This window comes from Arthroderma uncinatum (genome assembly GCF_011692745.1).
Source record: "Arthroderma uncinatum strain CBS 119779 chromosome Unknown scaffold4, whole genome shotgun sequence".
NCBI classification, from domain to species: domain Eukaryota; kingdom Fungi; phylum Ascomycota; class Eurotiomycetes; order Onygenales; family Arthrodermataceae; genus Arthroderma; species Arthroderma uncinatum.
Genome location: NW_022983866.1, coordinates 2017811 through 2035158, shown reverse-complemented (window position 1 = coordinate 2035158; position 17348 = coordinate 2017811). Strand labels below are relative to the sequence as shown.

Below are 17348 nucleotides of genomic sequence, written 5' to 3'. Positions count from 1 at the left end.
TGTGAAAAAAATTAAGAATAATCAGTCACCGTACAACTTGGCTGTTTGGTATAATATAAGTTGTGTTTCACCGCGAAGAAGACAGGAGCGATACTACTGTATGAAAACTACAGGCATAAACGGGTACTTTGATTGCAGTATTTACCTGCAACCAAGGCAATCTCTGCTTAATTACTCCGTACCTGCTAGCATGGTTCAAGGGCAGTTTTTACCTAACCTTCCAACGTCCCCTTTTTTCCCCTTCGCTGCATCGTACCAGTCATTATGATATTACGGGAATATGTTGATTCTGACTTGAAAGAGGCAGGTCAGAGAGGAAATACTTGAACTATGCATACGCTATGCAAGTGAGTAGACAGCGACTCCATATATGTACTCTGTAAGGTGAGAGCTCACTTCTGCTCACTGTAATTTTTGCCATCAAAATACCTGTTCAGCCCTATATCACGGTTTTTATGTTGATCCTGTGGCGTACCTGTTAATAGGTGCGGATTATTGAACGAGCGATAGGGCAAGGCAGGACTAAGGCCTACTTTTTCAGCTCTTGGTACTGCATATCCTACAGCTTACCTGTACGGATTAAAGGAATAGTCTGAGCAAGCGTGAGAGCTAGTTTGCGTAGCGGGCGACGAGCTGACATCAGCCCCTTAATTAAGTGTGTTCAGTGATGCCACGTCAGAGACAAAGAGCACACACAGCAGAGGATTCAATGCAGGAGCTTCAGGGATGCGAAAGCCATAATTTACATAGTAGTTTAGCTCGCGAGGTCAGCATCGATCGATCGGTTGATTTGATTGATTGACAGGCGGTACGCTCCAGGTAGCTCCCTGGACCTCGGAGCCTAGCCCGCGTGCTTATTCAGAAGTAATAGTTGGGTAATAGTTGCTGCTGGGAGCTCCGGGGATACGGGTGGGACGTGAATCCAACTGTTGGAGCAAAATGGAGATATAGTGAATATGATAAATGTTTTGAGTCAGTTACGGAATATCATAAGACAGCTTGCAGCTATGATATTGCATCGGAGAACAAGGAAAAGATGAGTAACTTTTGACCGTACGGTCGCTTTCAACCGACGGTAGCCTTGGTGTTCTCGTTGACGCCTTTTTTTTATTTTTTTCATGTTTTTTTTTTCTCGCCGTGGTGCTACATAATGGGGCTGGCTGGGTGAAGTTATTCTCGTTCGTATGGAGCAACGGAGAAAAGAAGGGCGGCGTAATACTGGAACCCAGTGACAATACTGCGTACAGATGTTGGATACGGTGATACCAGCCTTCCCTTTCAGGCAAGGCGCGACTTCGCGCTTAACGCCAACTCCGCGTCTTCGACCAATCACGACGCGTCCCAGCACGTGGAGCTGACAGACCCACCTGTCCTTATTTGGCAGAGAGTTCGCGTTTAATTGGGATTTAAGTTTTGGGAGGTGGGGCTGCCTCGGGTGTGCCTATTGGAATCTTATTTCGTTATGGTTGGTTGCTCCGATACTAAGGCAAGACAGCATGGATAGGGCTGCTCCTACGCTGGAACTCGTCACATTTTCCAATTTCTCGCCTTGCGTGAATTCGTGCATGGCGTAAGGTAAAGTTTTCTCCCCTTTTTTTCACCTTGGCTAAACTGTAATCATTGTTCCGGTGCTCTGGTGCAAACGCACGTCAGCGATGAAAGGGACGGTAGCTTAAAAAACCCTAATTAGCGAGAGGCTTTGATGCTGAGCTCTGCAAGCAGGAAGGTCTGACTTCTCGTTACATGTTGCTGTTGGTGGTGCTGTCATGGATAGAGGCGAGGGCGGCAGCTTCCCGTGTATTATTGCTGCTCCCCTGCGCCGTGTACTGCCAACCCCAGCTTCGGAGGTGATTCCCCCTGCATTGTATGTGCGGTATATGCTGACAGCTCCAGGATTAGGAGAGCTCTGGTTGGCTGCAGTAGCGCTAGCTTCGGCGCTTAACAAAAGTATATACCGGGACCAGGGTTTTTCCAGATACGTATTTAAAGTCAAGGCGTACGGTTAAATACCAGGATACCCGTTGAAAAATAACGATTCAATACAATGTCTTTCTCGCCGGGAGTTGGATTCAAGGGACAATCAAGAAATAACTTGCTTAGCTTGAGAATAACAGATATAAAGAATCTGGCATCTCTGGGAAGACCGTCTGCGTACAAACTTGGCGTCGGAAAAACGTGGGCATAGGCGAATGCCTCATTTTACAGCCGCGAGTCAGCTATCAAAAATGGCAGTCCAGCGGTCGTACGAGCTAAGTAATTGGCCCGTCTCATTAGGAGGAAGTTCGGTTGCAGCATGGCGTGGATGGCCGAGGGTAGCAGGGCAAGGGACGTATATGCAGGCGCGAACGGTGGTTATTAATAGGGAGCCTTGTCCTTGGAGAGGTTTGAAATACAGCTGTGGATGAGACACAGTTTTGCCTGATGCAGCTATACAGACTTAAAGTACGGAGCTACGGAGTAACACCACGGTCGAGAAGGAGAAGTTAAATTGATTAACGAGTTTACGGTGTTGACAAAAGGATATAAATAACCGATAGAGGGATCTTGCCGATGCACTGCACTGGCTGCTTTCAGGGCCCAGCCCCGAAGAGCGACGAGCCATCTCTTTCTCTCACGCTGCAGAGTAAGTATATCACAAACGGGGGATTTATCCGGAAGAGGGCTTCCGTTTTCCTTCTCCCCATGACAACCATCATCGGTTTCATGAGGAAGGGAAAGGAAAAAGGTAATCAGCACTCCGTAAAAAAGACCGGGTCGGGTTGCAATAAATCCACCGTGTTTACTTTTACTGAACTGTTCGTTCCCACCCGTCGCCCCATCTTTAGAGGTATTTCACATTCCTGCTCACACGAGCGAGCTTTGTTTCGCGTTCCCCTGCCTCCACGGCGATGATTGGAGATACGCTCTGAGCGCGGCCTTTTGGCTTTCCTTACGTGATGCGATGTTTTTATAATCCCTCCTAAACCTTGAGCATGGATGGGCGCGGTTGTGACTGGATTCCTTTGTATCGGGTTCCGTGAATTTAGGACGGGAAGAGGGAGGGCTCGATCGAGATTTACGACGGAATAATTATCCTTAGCTGTTTGCTCCGTGCCTGTTTAGAGATGGAGGTCGTGTGCCGCCCTTGTCGTCCGTTCGCTTTGTTGGCATTCTTGAAATTCTGCAAGGGAATCGGTTTTCCAGGATTAACCTCGCCGTCGCGTGTCTGTATAGCGTTGCATCGTACTCTGTATTGAACACTGCGTTGATCCCAACCAAGTACTCCGTATGTAAAGAAGTTAGGTTCCCTCGGTAACTGATAGTAGGCTCCTGGGCCTCACACGAGATAAGAGTATAAGCTCGCTATATTACGTGTCTGGTCTGGAGAAACGAGGGCCAACTAGCGATGATCTCTAGATCGCTCATCAAACGTACTCCTGATGTATAACGAGATGGAGGTAAACACACCAGAGCTAGTAGCTGGGTAGGAATGGTGGGTGGTACTGCTTGTGAAGCTGAAACGAGATTTGGCTGGGGAGGGCAGGATTTGAAGCGAAGGATGTTTCATTCGGATACATGATTTACTTTTGCACCTTGGAGTCCCATGGATAATATACGCTGGGCGCGAGCGTGCCATGGCCGCGAAGGGGCCCATGTCCATTAATTCACTGGTAACGATGTCGACTATCAATCGCATCACATCGCATTGTTCGTCGATTATTGTTGATTCCAAGGCAGGTTGGATAGAATAAGCTTTGATCGAGCCAATGGGTTGGTAGTAATATACTTATTTTATGCCCCTGCTGACCATTAAAGACCGTCAGCTTGGGTTCTTCCCACACAGTTATTTTGGCGCTATCGAGCCGCAACCAAAGAACCGTACGGAGTATATTTTATTTATTGAGATGTGAAAGAAAGGGTTTCACAGGCCTCTCGGACCATGGTCGGTGAGTCTAGAATCAGGGAAACGGGGAGAGGACCACCACCATAGCCGATCAACCGAATATGCAGCGACGGTGCTGAATCATGAGGAGACACGCAAAAAACAAAGGGTATACCTCATTCGGAAGTGCAACCCGGTGTCATTATTTGTTTGTTCGTTTATTTGATGTGTGCTGGTGTAACTGCTGCCAACCGGTCTCTATCCGAGAGGAGTACCTAAAACCTGATTCCAGCCATCAACGCCAGTATGGCCAGGTAAAGACTACTCTATACAGCAGAGGAAGAACGGCCATGTGGCGAGACCAGACTTGCATCGACCAATGCTGAACAGCAGTTGGAAGATAAGATCGAGCTGCGCCATCGCCCTTCGTATATGGCCGACTCCATCTATGCAGATATGAACGGTGATTGGCAGATCGAGAACCGCAGCGCGATCGAGAAGTGCATGTAAAATGATGTCGCAATCCGGGCCATCTTGAACTCCCATCCAATGGCCGGTCGGCCGCTAGCTAACCCTGATGGCCATAACGTATGCCCATGAACTGGCCGATATTTCTCCATACCCCGCGTGTCGGTTTCGCCTTATAGAAGGATCAAAATGAGCCACTTTGCCATCACCATCGTCGCTTTGCAAAGCGAACGTCATAGAGGAGACTTGGCTGATCTCCCCTGAGCCACCAGCAGACAGAAGTCCCCAAGCTCCAGGGGGGATCCCCGACTAGTTACATCGACTGGCGCATGAACGAAGGCTCTCGGCCACGACATGGACGATCAGAGAGTAGCAAACTGGGAAGCGGGGGAAGGGAAGTGAAGGGAAAGGAAAAAAGGGAGCGTGTAAGTGGCAAAAAAACGCCCGGAGATGAACGATGGAAACGATGGAAACGCGGCTCCTTCAGGCTGGCTGAACACCAACCACGAACCCGGCACGGAGCACTGCATAGAGATGCTTGTAGATAGAGGCGAGGATTCTGGAATATCGGCCATCCTAGCGTGAGAGACAGTGAAAGATTGGAACTGCGTTATGACCCTTCTTCGGACACCTCTCTCAACGTCTTAGACCTAGGGGCCAACTATACAAGCCACCGATCATCTTCCGTTTCCTTGTTCTCGCAGGAGAACGAGCATCGCGTGGTGCATTACCAGTTACTCCCGTATACTCCGTACTTTCGTACACGGTAACGGCATGCATGCAGAATGATCCTTGGGACGCCATTCCTCTGCTTCGTATAGGACCTGCGAGAGACTGAGCCGCATCCGCCTGTCGTCGCAGAGTCGCCGCTCGACTGTCCTGCCTCGACAGCCAGTGGAGTCAGCCGTCAAAGGGCTGAGACTGCTGCTTCTGCGTAGGCGTCTGAAGTTGGCTGAGCGCCGTTTCATTAACGATCACTAGAAGCTGTGAAAGGGATGAGACTCCAGCGCGGTAGAGAAAAAGAAATCTACGCTTACATACAGCATACATACAACATACTAACATACATACATAGTAGCCGTATTATGTATGGGGGTAAGTTGGTATGGTATTACCCTTACCCGTGACATTACCTGTATACTCCGTATGTATCAGTATGTATCAAGATACCGACATAAATATCGACATCGAGATAGAGATACATATATAAACAGATGCAGAGATGCAAAGATATACAGAGAGTGATAGACGTAGGCTACCTGCTTCCGTGTCGCACGCACAAAGAGAGTCAACGGTAACGTCGCAGGTAATACGCCCCCTAGCCCCAAAACCACCCCCAAGCGCACCTGGACTGGCTGTGTGTAAGTACCAGGGCCCGTCGCCCAATCAGTCGCCCCGTCCGCCTGCTGGGCAAAACCCTCCTAGTAAAAGGCCCTGCATTCCGCATTCGAGCCTTACCTCACCACCTTCGCCCGTCCTCCTCCTCTCTCTCTCTCTTCTCGCACCCCCAGGAGAGACAGCTCCTTTAATCCTCTCTCTTCCTCGTCCTCTCCTTCATTCTTCTCTTCCTCTCTTCCTCCTCCTCTTCCTCTTCCTCCTCCCCTGCCCTCGCCCGTCGTCCTCTCGTCTCTCGCAATTCCGGATCCGCTTGGGGGGTTGTATCGTCTCGAACACTCTCAATCTGCAAAAAAGGGAGTGGAAAATAAATAAGAAAAAATCTTATACTCGCTTCAAAGTGGAACTGGCTGCTCGTCTCCCACCCGGCTTTGCAAGAGATTCCTTAAGAGCGAACTTCTCTTAACCTCTTCGCTTTTTTTTATTTCCGGGCAATTCCCCTCGCTTCGACGACCACCGTAAACCTCCCTCTCTCCCTGCCCAGCTCTTTCACGATTCACGATAGTCCTACGAGCTCTCAATTCTAACCAGCTGTAACTCGTTCAGAACAGTTCTTCTTCCGGCAGACTCAGTTATCTAGCTGCGTGTTGCCTGGTCGGATTCGGAAGTGCAGTCAGCGTCGTCTCGTGTGAGGACACCCTTTTCTATTCTTCAACTTCCCTAGATATATGGCATTGAGCGGGCATGGCTTCTCTGTAGCTGTCACCGTCACCGTCACTTCTACAGCACTCTACAGCACGGCATTGTCTCTAAGCTCCCGAGCTGCAGTCACCCGTCGTCAAGTCACTACAACCCGTCAATTCACTACAACACTCTACCCGGCGTATATCGAAGGTCAAGACCGAATGCTGGGTATATGCTCATGGCAGACCTGCAATTGGCGTTGATGCTTTGATACGTTGGTGAATACGATGCAACTTCATGTTCCCCTGAGTGGCTAGTCACTGGCACTCCCCATTGAACTTTCACCAGGGACAAACCACCATCCTCTCCGCACTCTTCTCCCATCATCTCTCCCATCTTCTCCCAGCTTCCCACTCAGCACTTCCTTGAACTCGTCCCCGGAACTCACCTCCCCGAAATTGTGGAGAATATGTTACACGAATATCTTTTTCATCATTCACTGAAAGCTAACGTTTAGCCTGGTTGCTGCTCGCTAGGAATCTTCCGTCCCTCGAGCGAATATTCCCCCATCTTCCCCTTACGACTATAATCTAGTCGTATCGGATTTCCCTTTGGTGTTTAGAAAGTGGAGACGTTAACTCGTCGTTCACTGCTGTCACCGCTCCACGAAGCAAGCACTCTTCTTCGCCTTACCGTCAACTTAGATGCTGTGAGGTCGTCCGGATAGGGTTGTTATATACCCAGCGATACAAGACGTCAAACTGGGTATATATATCTCCTTGCCATGGAAAAAGGGGAAATGATGAAGGCTAACCTCGTTGACAGCGCTTGTTCAAACATCCCATACCTCGGTCTTCGACCGTTTGCAACGGCACAGATTATTGTCTGTGCCTGACTCTCTTTAATATTCCCAACTAATACTTTTACACTCCTTAATTGAATTGCCAAACGACTGTCTCTCTCTTTTTGAACTTCCCCGTCGTAACCCATAGTTTGTCCGAGCTTCAACAAGACCACACCACTCATTCATTTCGAAAGCCACGCGGAGCGTCTTCGATCTTCCCTCGCATCTTGTGCTCTTTTCGAACCAAACACCACCCAACATGGCGTACCAGCGATGCCAGACCACCACCTTCCAACCCTGCGACAGTTTCTTCGTTGAGACCTACGACCAGGAGTATGCACCACAGCCACAGCCACACTCACATTCCCACCCACAGCTGGGACCCAAGGAGCATGCACGGCTCTTGGCTAGGGAGCGTCAGTACGCAATGGCCGACCAGATGTCACGGCTTGCCACGGACGAGTATCAGGAAGACATTCTTTCTCATATGCACATGATGGACACCGCCACCCAGCCTGACGTCGATTCGATAGACATCCAGACCGAGATCCAGTGGTTTATGAGACCATATCTCCTCGATTTTCTCATCGAAGCACACGCCGCCTTCCAATTGCTACCTGCCACCTTGTTCCTGACTGTCAACCTGCTTGACAGATACTGCTCGAAACGAGTCGTCTACAAGAGACACTATCAATTGGTCGGATGTGCTGCACTTCTCATTGCTGCCAAGTATGGTGATAAGAAGGACCGTGTTCCAACCATCAAGGAGCTCAAGTCCATGTGTTGCTCGCTGTACGATGACGATATGTTCGTACAGATGGAATGGCACGTACTGCAAACCCTCGGCTGGTCCATCGGTCACCCAACTGTCGACAGCTTCCTCCAGAACGCCGTCGTCGACACCCCATACGATCCCGAAGTCGAACATCTCGCTTTGTATATCGCTGAGATATCCCTCTTCCACCGTGACTTTGTCTCCAAGCTGTCGTCCGACCTCGCCAGAGCTTCCCTGGCTCTGTCTCGCTGCATACTAAACCGTCCACAGGCTCCTCAGGTGGACTGGGCATCCAACTACGACTCACTAACCCTAGTTAGCCTCTCCCAGTACCTACAAAAGCCTTCGCATGTCCTGGCCCGAAAGTACTCCTCCGCGCACTACTCGCGAGCATCGAAGATTCTCGAACAATTCCTCGCCCGTCAAGAGTCAATCAACAAGTCCTATAATCCTCCCACCCCTCCAACCGATCGCCTGTGCGAGTCCAAGCCATCGTATGAAGGTGAGGCAGGATTGGCCACCCCTCAAAAGGCACAGTACCCAGCCGTATCCCACGGCTACATCACGCCGCCCATCACGCCGGAGAATGATGCGTTTGGTGCCTCGGGAAACCCAAATATAGCAAAGGATGGAAATACGATGCTATATACTTGCCCGCCGTCACCTACGCCAGCGCCAACCATGCAGTACACAACCCAACATTATGAAATGACAGATGCAACTGCCTATTCACATCATCGACTCTTTTCACAACCGCCTGCACAAACCTTCAATCCCGTGTTTTGAACCAAACCACCTCGCACACCTGGTCTAGCTCCCGCTCGGCCAGGTTGCTTGGTTATTTCCACCAGATGCTTGCTCCTGTCGAGCGAATAGCTTGTCTTGAGAAGCAGGAAATAATATACCCTTTTTGCCGCTTGATAGGAATTTTTCTTCTTTTATCTTTCGGCATCCCGGAACAAAGCGCGACGGTGAATTTGAAGATGTAAGCCCAAGTCTTGTCAACTGCTCGTTCCACGTCAGATAAAAAAAAAACTATGGTCGAATCGGGGCTCGTTCAGTCATCGCCCAACAGCCATCTTCCCTCCATACCAGTTCTCTTATTTATTCTAGCTTTTATCCCCAAATCAAAAAACGGACCAATCATACGGTCCCGAATCTTCTTCCATTTTCCTATGTTTTGCATCTCATAGTCTTTTACTATTATTATTTGCTCTTATTCCTAGCATTGCAAGCGTGATTCATCTGAATGTTCTTTTCGAAATCAGCTGTTTCCTGTTCTTGTACCATCTCTCCCTCCATGCGAGTATTTTTTTTTCTTCACTCTTGCAGATTTTTTTTTTGATTTTGTCTGAAGCGTTCCGCATGTCTGTCTCCCTTTGCAGCCAAACACTCATATTTCTTCCTTCTTTCTCAGCACGGATCATCCGGCTCGGCTCTTCTCTTTTTCTTTCGACTTGTTTTTTTTTTTTCTGCATTAACCCTGTCTGAGTAAGTGTGGGCTCTATTCCTTTCCTACCTGTTTTTCTTTTCCTTTTCCTTTCTGTCTTTGTTTGCATTCTTAATACTGTTTTTTGAATACCCCTATATACCCCTTTCTCGACCCATTTCTTGTTCCCCATCCTTGCCTTCCGAGGACATCGTGATGGCGAGAACAAGGTGGTGAAGAGGCCTATTTCGAAAAGAGGAAGAACATACCCAAAAAAAAAAGAAGAAGAGGAAGAAGAAGAAGCAGACTATGGATGAGGGCCGGGGGTTTCTTTCAAAAAGAACTATCATCTAATTAGCCGTGGATACACTGGGGACGAGGTCGAGAGAGAGCTGTTTGTTGTACCAATCGAACGAATCGAGGGAAAAAGGCCTTCACCCAAAAAAAAGCACCTTGTTTTCTATTTTATTATCCCCCCCCCCCTACCTTCGAGATTTCTGTGCCTTTTTTCGCAGAGCCGGGTGATGAAGCAGAGACAGACCGAGTCGGAATTATTTAATGCAACTCTGCTCACGGTGACTTGAATTTGCTTGCTTTCTTCAAGCAGAATGTGATAATTACATAATACAAATCTCAGTCTGTTTGATTAAGTAATCATCCCTGTAGAACAACTTCCTTCCAATTTCCTCTTTGGGCCAGTAACTACGCTCGCCTTTTTCTCTTCCTCCAGCGACATCTCGGTTTTATATGTCCGACTCGCCCACGAACCGGCCATGGATGCGACCTGGATGTGCCTTGGCTGTCGTCGCAAATGTCTCGCTGTAGGGATCTCGGGTGGAGAATCCTGGTCTGCATCATGCTCCGTACCAAGCAAGCCCTCGATCCACCGGCCGTCGTCATACCTGCCACCGTCTCGTGAGGACGCTGCCTCCTCATTCGCGGTTGATAGAGATGCTAAGAAAATTCAGATCAACGAAGCAGGAAAAATGACGATGAAGATACATATTCTGTACCTTGTGAGACCTGCGCCCGGCGATGGGGGAACTCTCCCGTGCGCCCGTACCCTGCGACATGCGTCTCAAGTGCGCCAGTCTTACGCACCCCTTAACGAACGCCATATATTGGAAGCCAGCATATTGACCGGACCAGGGAAGCTGGCACAGCCAAGCGCGCGGCGCCATGAAGGGGGACCCTCTTCGAAGACACACAGGTCTTTGTTAGTCCGTGAAGACGCCGTTTGATTCGGCTGCTTCATGCACAATTTATATATACATACGGGCCACCGGCAGCCTTGAAGCCTTAGCACCGACCACTTAATACTCACATCTTGCGTGGATTCCCCGCTACCCCCTATGTTTGCAGGCGCAGATCCCTTGGCGGCTCTGGTTACAAGTGGAATCGCCGGCGACAACAAGATAGCCCCCCCCTGTTACGGAGCATCTCCTACCCTTGGTCCATCTGCCTCGGTGGTTATTTATCACGCTCGTTATCTGCTCGTTCGTTTCGTCAGTCACTGACACCCGTCGCTCTTTTTTCCCGTATCTCATTCCTACCTTATATTGATATCCGGCGTTGTTCTTTTTCCTGCTTTGCGCAACTGTCTTTTTTTGGCACAAACGCTATCCGTCTCACAAGCAATTTCAAGTTTCGACCCGTTATTTATGATCCTGACGCGAAGATAACAACTCTACATAAACCCGTCCCCGATATGTGTATATATGGTTGGGGGTGCCTGGGTCCGTTTGGAAATTGATCAAAGATGTTTCCGTTTTCTCTCCTTATCTCGCTCTGGAGATCGATACTGTCGTTAATTGGCGCCGGAGAGTCTGGTTCCTCTGCGAGAGACAATGGCCGGAACGTCAAATGGCTGGATGTGAGTAGGATCCAGACCTGAAATAACCAACACTTTCGTCAAAATGCTCATTGGTTTGATTTTTGTACAGGGTCTACGTGGAATCGCATCGTTTCTGGTAATCCTCACTCACTTGGCGCGAGCATGGGATTATAATCTCTTCAGCGCCGGGCCCGCCGAAGGAACACCTCGAATACTGCAGCGGCCCGTCCTTCGAATCCCATGGCAGGGCCGTATCGGCGTTACAATATTCGCCTTTTTGACCGGTTATGTCTGCGCGCTGAAACCATTGAGGCTGTCAGGTTCTGGAAACTATAATGCTTCATTCACTTCTATCGCAAAAAGCGCATTTCGTCGTCCTCCACGATTGATTCTTCCCGCCACAATCGCACTGGCATGTGCTTGGACGGTCGCGCAATTCGGCGCCTTCAAGGTGGCCACAAGATCTGACGTGGAATGGTTCAGGGCAGCGAGCGTCAAAGTCGACCCTTCATGGCTCAAGGAAATCAGCCGACTATTCTTCACCATCCTGTCAACATGGACCAATGGGCGAAACGACTACGACGACCACCAGTGGGCGTTACTACCGTTACTAAAGGCGTCAATGCTGGTCTACGTCCTCCTTGTAGCGACGATGTACGTCAAGTACCCATATCGATTGGCAGTTTACTCTGGAATGATTCTGTACTTCCACCAAAACAATGCTGCCAATACAGGTGAGTTCTACGTTGACTGTTAACAAACTCTCTTCATCCAAACCCAATACTAATAACGGAATGTAGAAACATTTGGGCAACAAGCATGTTATGGCATGTTGCTCTCTGACATCGCAAGTAACCACCCAGAACAGTCCTATCTCTCCTCGCGTCGCTGGCTTCGTCGCGCCCTTTGCGCCACCGCGATATTCTTCGGATTATGGGCTGCCTCTTACCCCGAACACGACCCCGAACGATGTGGCTGGTCCAATATCCTCCTCGAAGGTTCAAAATACATGTTCCCGCCGGGCGTAAATCTCGGTAAACGATTTACCGCCCTCGGCGTCGACCTCATCATACTTGGAATATTCCTCTCTCCCACCATCAAAAACATCCTTTCAAACCGCTTCTTCCTTTGGTTCGGTCGAAATAGTTTTGCCGTCTACCTTACCCATGGTACCCTGTTGAAGACCGTACTTACCTGGATGGTATACGGTAACATCACGGGAGAACCATGGGTTGTCACGAAGAACGACAAGGGAGAAGACGTATTCCCATATTTCCCTCGTGGGTCACTCGGGGTATTCGCCATCTGTATACCAATTTGGCTCGTGATAGTATACACCGTTGCGCATCTTTGGACAACATATGTCGACTCGTTCTGTGCACGGGTAACCCAACAGCTTGAAAGTCTTGCGTTTGAGTCTGATAGCGAGAAGACGCAACTCCCAAGATAAGGGAATCATGAAAGTAAGAGTGTGCGATTTTCTATTTATATATATACCCATATTTTTTTTCTCGTTTCTTTTTTCTCTTCCTTCATGTCGGCCTTGGACCATTTTTGCTTCTATATTCCTAGAGTAGGAGCAGAGAGAGAGGTGCATTTCTTATGTATTTTACACTGCCTCCTGGCTATGACAACACTTGCATACTAGCGCTACTATATATCTCTCTCGATTTTTTGTTCACATTTCTTTGGATATAATATATGTACTACTCAGGTTATATAGCAAGGATGTCACATACATTCCTTGACGTTATCTTTCCTTATTAATTTTACACATTATCCTATTACAAAGCCTACAGTAGAAATTGTTGCCAGCTCTATGAGCTTGAAAACCATATCATGTCATTCGTATGTACTTTTGTTATATATTCATAGCTACGTACGTGGGCATTCGGTCATCATTTCGCCTTCTGGGCTTTAGCCCATGCTTCTTCAAGGTCGTTTCCAATAATTCTAATGGCCTTCTTCTCTGCGCTTCTAGAGGAGAATTTGGTGCCTCGCTTCTGGATAGAGTCCAGAGAATTTTCTCTCTCAATTTCAACTGAAAAAGGACTGTCAGCAACTTGAACTCACTAGTATCATCATAAAAATTGAATAGTAAACTCACCATGGACATAGACTGCAGCGCGCTTTCCGCTGAACATGGCGTGTGGGACATTGGTGCTTCCATCGTTGTTTGCGTCTCCAACACAGAATACACCGTCAAGGGATGTTCGCATTCCGTTGATGTTCACCTTGATCTTGTTGGTATCATTTGCGTCACGCTCGAGACCTAGCTGGTCGGGCAAGGTTGATCTCTGCTTGTATGGGTAGTTTGTGATGAGAGCGCTTCTGTTGACGCTGGGTCCAGTCTCAAAGTTGAGGCGGAACAAATCGTACTCCCTCCATTCCTTGGGGTCGTACACCTTGGAGCCATCCTGGAGACGTTCAACAGACTTGATGGTACGGTTGTCAATCTTGACGTTGTATTTCTCAAGCTGCTTTTGCCAGTTGGGATATCTCTCGGCGATTTTCTTTCTGTCGCTCTCGACATCGGTGCCGTCTACAAAGGCAATGATGTCTCTGTTCAAGCTCCAGATCTCAACAACGCTGCCCATGACATCTCTGAGTCTACCCAGGATGCCGAAAGGCTGGTCACGATGCTCCCAGCCATCACACCATGGGCACCAGTAGATCCCCTTGCCAAAGGCCTCCATAATACCGGGAGTCTTTGGGAAGATATCCTGTAGCCCAGTACCGAGGACGATCTTGCGAGCAGTATATTTTTGGCCCTTGACATCCATGACGACGAAGTATGCACCTGGTTTGGCGTCCTTGTTCTCTTTCTTGATGGTAGCTACTCTGACGTTCTTGATCGAAGTAGTGGTGTATCTAGAGATTTGCTTCCTGGCAAGAGCTCTGTATTCGTCCGGCACAGCTCCTAAAGATAACTGTTAGAGGGGAAACTGAGACTAGACGTCGAGGAGAACATACCGTCATTGCCGATGACATCGTGCATATGTCGGGTAACTCCATTGCGGTAATGGCCATCGTCGAAAAGCAGGGCCTTTCTTCGGACTCTGCCCAGGCCACTGAGGGTACTGAGACCAGCTGGTCCACCACCAACGACTATAACATCGTAGTCGACTTTTGGGAGAGAAGAGCCCGCAAGGACGGCAGCGATGAAGGTGAACACGACGAGGACAAGGCTGCGGACTCCCATATTGGCTGTCAATATGTCTATACCTGTCGCAAGAAAAGCAAACAGGATATATGCCTACTTTCCCATCTTTTCGAAGGAAGGCTCGCCTCGCTTTATAGCTCGGGTTTCGGCCATCGCAATCAACATGCACTGTGCAAGATTCCAGCACATCGTATCACTTTGTGCTATGCTGGACGCAAACTTGAGATGGTTTTTTTCTTTTTGCATTGATGATTGGGAGTGACCGGCGTTGCCAGCATTGTGTCCAGTTGGATTTGCAATGTCCAATTTTTGGGTCATCGATAGCTCAAAATTCAGCGCGGCATGGGGTATCAAGTGGAGGGATATACGGAGCACTGTAGATCACTGTCAAGCTCCCCTCGCGTGGTTGAAGTTCAGTCTGACGTTGAATATATCAAAGATGCGAGCCGCTTGAGACGTGGGATAGTTCTCAACCAGGAACGCCAGTGCGACCTCTTCCCGTCCATAGTGCGGGACGTAGTTAGTTACCGAGTATACTCCGCGAGGGTAAGAATATCTCCTTTCTATAGTAACTCCACCGACTAAACAAGTGCTTCGTATGGGGTAAAGACTGTGGAACTCGGGCTTCGACTGTCGAATAAAAAGGAATTTGGAGTTGACACTGACAACATTGGCCCTTTTCACTTCTGATGACCGATCAACTAACGACAAAATACACCTTTGAACAGGTTCAGGTCATGCATAAGCATTTCAGCCAACCTAGTTTGGTTCTTCCAGGTTATTGGTGATTTCCGCGGACTGCTTTCTGGTCTTTGTACGGGAAAGATGCGATTGTTGCAAAGAGTCTGATATTCGGGTGAAAGGTGCAGTAGGCCGGCTATATGCACCAACAGCTGGTTTCTGGCTTGTCATATAGATATATACTCCGTAGATATCGTACATCCGCTCATGTCGCTGTTCATTCAAAAATTCTGATATATACAAGTACTCCAGTAAGTGCTCAAGTCGCTGAAAAAAATTAACAAAAGAAACCTGTACCACCAACGCCTGATTCCCCCATATCCAAATTAACACGGAGAAGGCTCTGACTTCGTATCAACCTCCAGATTTTCGATCTTAACATGCACCTCGCTAACTTTGACAATAGCATCCCTTTGGCCATTCGAGCCCGGGATAATAGCCTCTTGACTCTCAGCAGTTGCCTGCGGCTCAATACCACTGTGGTAGGAATTGAGTGGGTAGCATCGTGTCTTCATCCCAGGATTCACTCCGTATATTGTTCCTTCTTCTCGGGTCGCATACAAACTCGTGTCTGTCGCCCAATAGGGTCTGGGTTTTCGTTTAGTAGGTATCTTTCGCATAATACTCCGTGGCCACGAAGACGACCCTGACGACCCTGTATTCCGAGATGTGGCTTCCCTGAGGATGAGCTTAACCAGAGGACCAAGCATGGGTATACATGCGGCAATCATGATCAGATACTGCTCGATGCACAGCCAAAAAACGAGGTCGATGGTGTTCCATGAGTAGTCTGCGCGCGCAGAGAGGCGTGATAGGAAGACCGTTTTCACGATAGAGGCGCCCACGGCACTAAAAGAGGCACTAGCAATAATTCTCCGAAGGGGATGATGCGGGAATAATATACATACACGAAACCTAGCGCAAAGATCGTTGCAAGGGCAAGTTTCACCCGAAGTGGCATTTGTAACGACGAAATTAAACATATCGGATATATAGCGAGCGCGAGATCCGATGCGGCAGATACAGCTGTGGAAGAGTATTAGCTGTCCAGTAACCTCTACTTCGTTTTAGAAGTCGGGAAAAGGCCTTACCTCCTGTGAAGAAAGCAAAGTCCCTCTGAATACGCGGGTTCCAACACTTCCCCTTGATAGTATGATCCCACAGTGATTGCACCGGCATGCATTGACCGTATATGGTGTATATGCAGACAAAGTTGACAACGGACAGAAATATCATCCCTCCATAGAAATAGGGTGCTTGTCGGGATTTTGCCTGGCCAATGATACGAAGGAGGAATAACATGATAGATACTTTCGCCCAGTTCGTTGATGCGACGTGGAATCCTTGGGAAATCCAATTATATTTATCTGCTTGCATTGCTTCCTCTTTGGTGAGATAGTACTGATGGCGTCCAGTACCGTGTGCGATACTAGTGGTGACCATCGCAGCATTAACCACAGCGCATGCCTAAAAATACAATGAAGCGGTTAGAGATCAATTGCTGAATTTCAAAGGAGATTTAAGAGGTGGTGACGGGAGAAAAGCTTGCACTTACAAGGGCGAGTAAAATGAAGCCATCATCCCAGCCAAATGCTCTAACAACTCGCACCCGAGTCCACACTCTGGCTGCCACAAGAAGAAGCGAAAGGCTGAACCCGGTCCATGTTAAGATGATGATGATATGGCCCTTATTGACATCTCCATCCGGAGGCTCCTGTGGTACCCTGTTCATACCGTCGGCTTTTCGTCGTCGCGGCCGTAGGGGCGACGACTTGTATGGCGGCGAACCCTGGGGGAGTCCGTTAAGGACACTGGAATCTCAACATGTAAGAGACTGCTGGTAGACGAAGGTTGGCTCCCCCCACGATGGGGAGCCGGGTCAATGGAAACCTCTTTATATATAAAGGGATGATCCCCCATCCTGGCTCGTGGTATTATGCATGGCGTTCGCCACTAAAGAACACCCTAGGAACGCATGCTAAGTTCTATCGTATTTTCCATCATGCTTGCAGGGTATAGTTTTAGATCGCTTTTCTCAGAATTGGTTTCGAGTCTTTCCGCCGATACAGCACCAAATCAAATCTTCGGGATCTAACTATGCTGCCACTAGAGGAAGGGTCATGTCCCGCCACCACAATAGTAACCCTCCCCAACTCCATGGGACCCGTTGATCGCAGATTTTGAGGTTCTTCACAAAGCTTCCAGGGGACCAT

General features: G+C 48.6%; 4 protein-coding genes across 4 annotated transcripts; 2 read left to right on the top strand and 2 right to left on the bottom strand.

The window, feature by feature from the left end:
• Positions 1-7452: 7452 nt before the first annotated feature.
• GIQ15_05966 (G1/S-specific cyclin CLN1) lies at positions 7453-8754 on the top strand (the record flags this gene model as incomplete). Its single annotated transcript, XM_033553383.1, has 1 exon — positions 7453-8754. One exon carries the CDS (start codon positions 7453-7455, stop codon positions 8752-8754), a length of 1302 nt encoding a protein of 433 aa, XP_033404527.1.
• A 2402-nt stretch (positions 8755-11156) lies between these two features.
• Positions 11157-12681, top strand: GIQ15_05965 (uncharacterized protein; the record flags this gene model as incomplete). The annotated part of the gene is made up of 4 exons (XM_033553382.1): positions 11157-11270; positions 11341-11965; positions 12032-12525; positions 12628-12681. The coding sequence occupies 4 exons, from the start codon at positions 11157-11159 to the stop codon at positions 12679-12681; spliced, it is 1287 nt and encodes a 428-aa protein (XP_033404526.1).
• Positions 12682-13129: 448 nt separating this feature from the next.
• On the bottom strand, positions 13130-14433 carry GIQ15_05964 (sulphydryl oxidase Sox; the record flags this gene model as incomplete). The annotated part of the gene is made up of 3 exons (XM_033553381.1): positions 13130-13272; positions 13339-14151; positions 14205-14433. The coding sequence occupies 3 exons, from the start codon at positions 14431-14433 to the stop codon at positions 13130-13132; spliced, it is 1185 nt and encodes a 394-aa protein (XP_033404525.1).
• A 1028-nt stretch (positions 14434-15461) lies between these two features.
• GIQ15_05963 (uncharacterized protein) lies at positions 15462-17348 on the bottom strand (the record flags this gene model as incomplete). Its single annotated transcript, XM_033553380.1, has 5 exons — positions 15462-15984; positions 16044-16161; positions 16227-16602; positions 16691-16924; positions 17232-17348. The coding sequence occupies 5 exons, from the start codon at positions 17346-17348 to the stop codon at positions 15462-15464; spliced, it is 1368 nt and encodes a 455-aa protein (XP_033404524.1).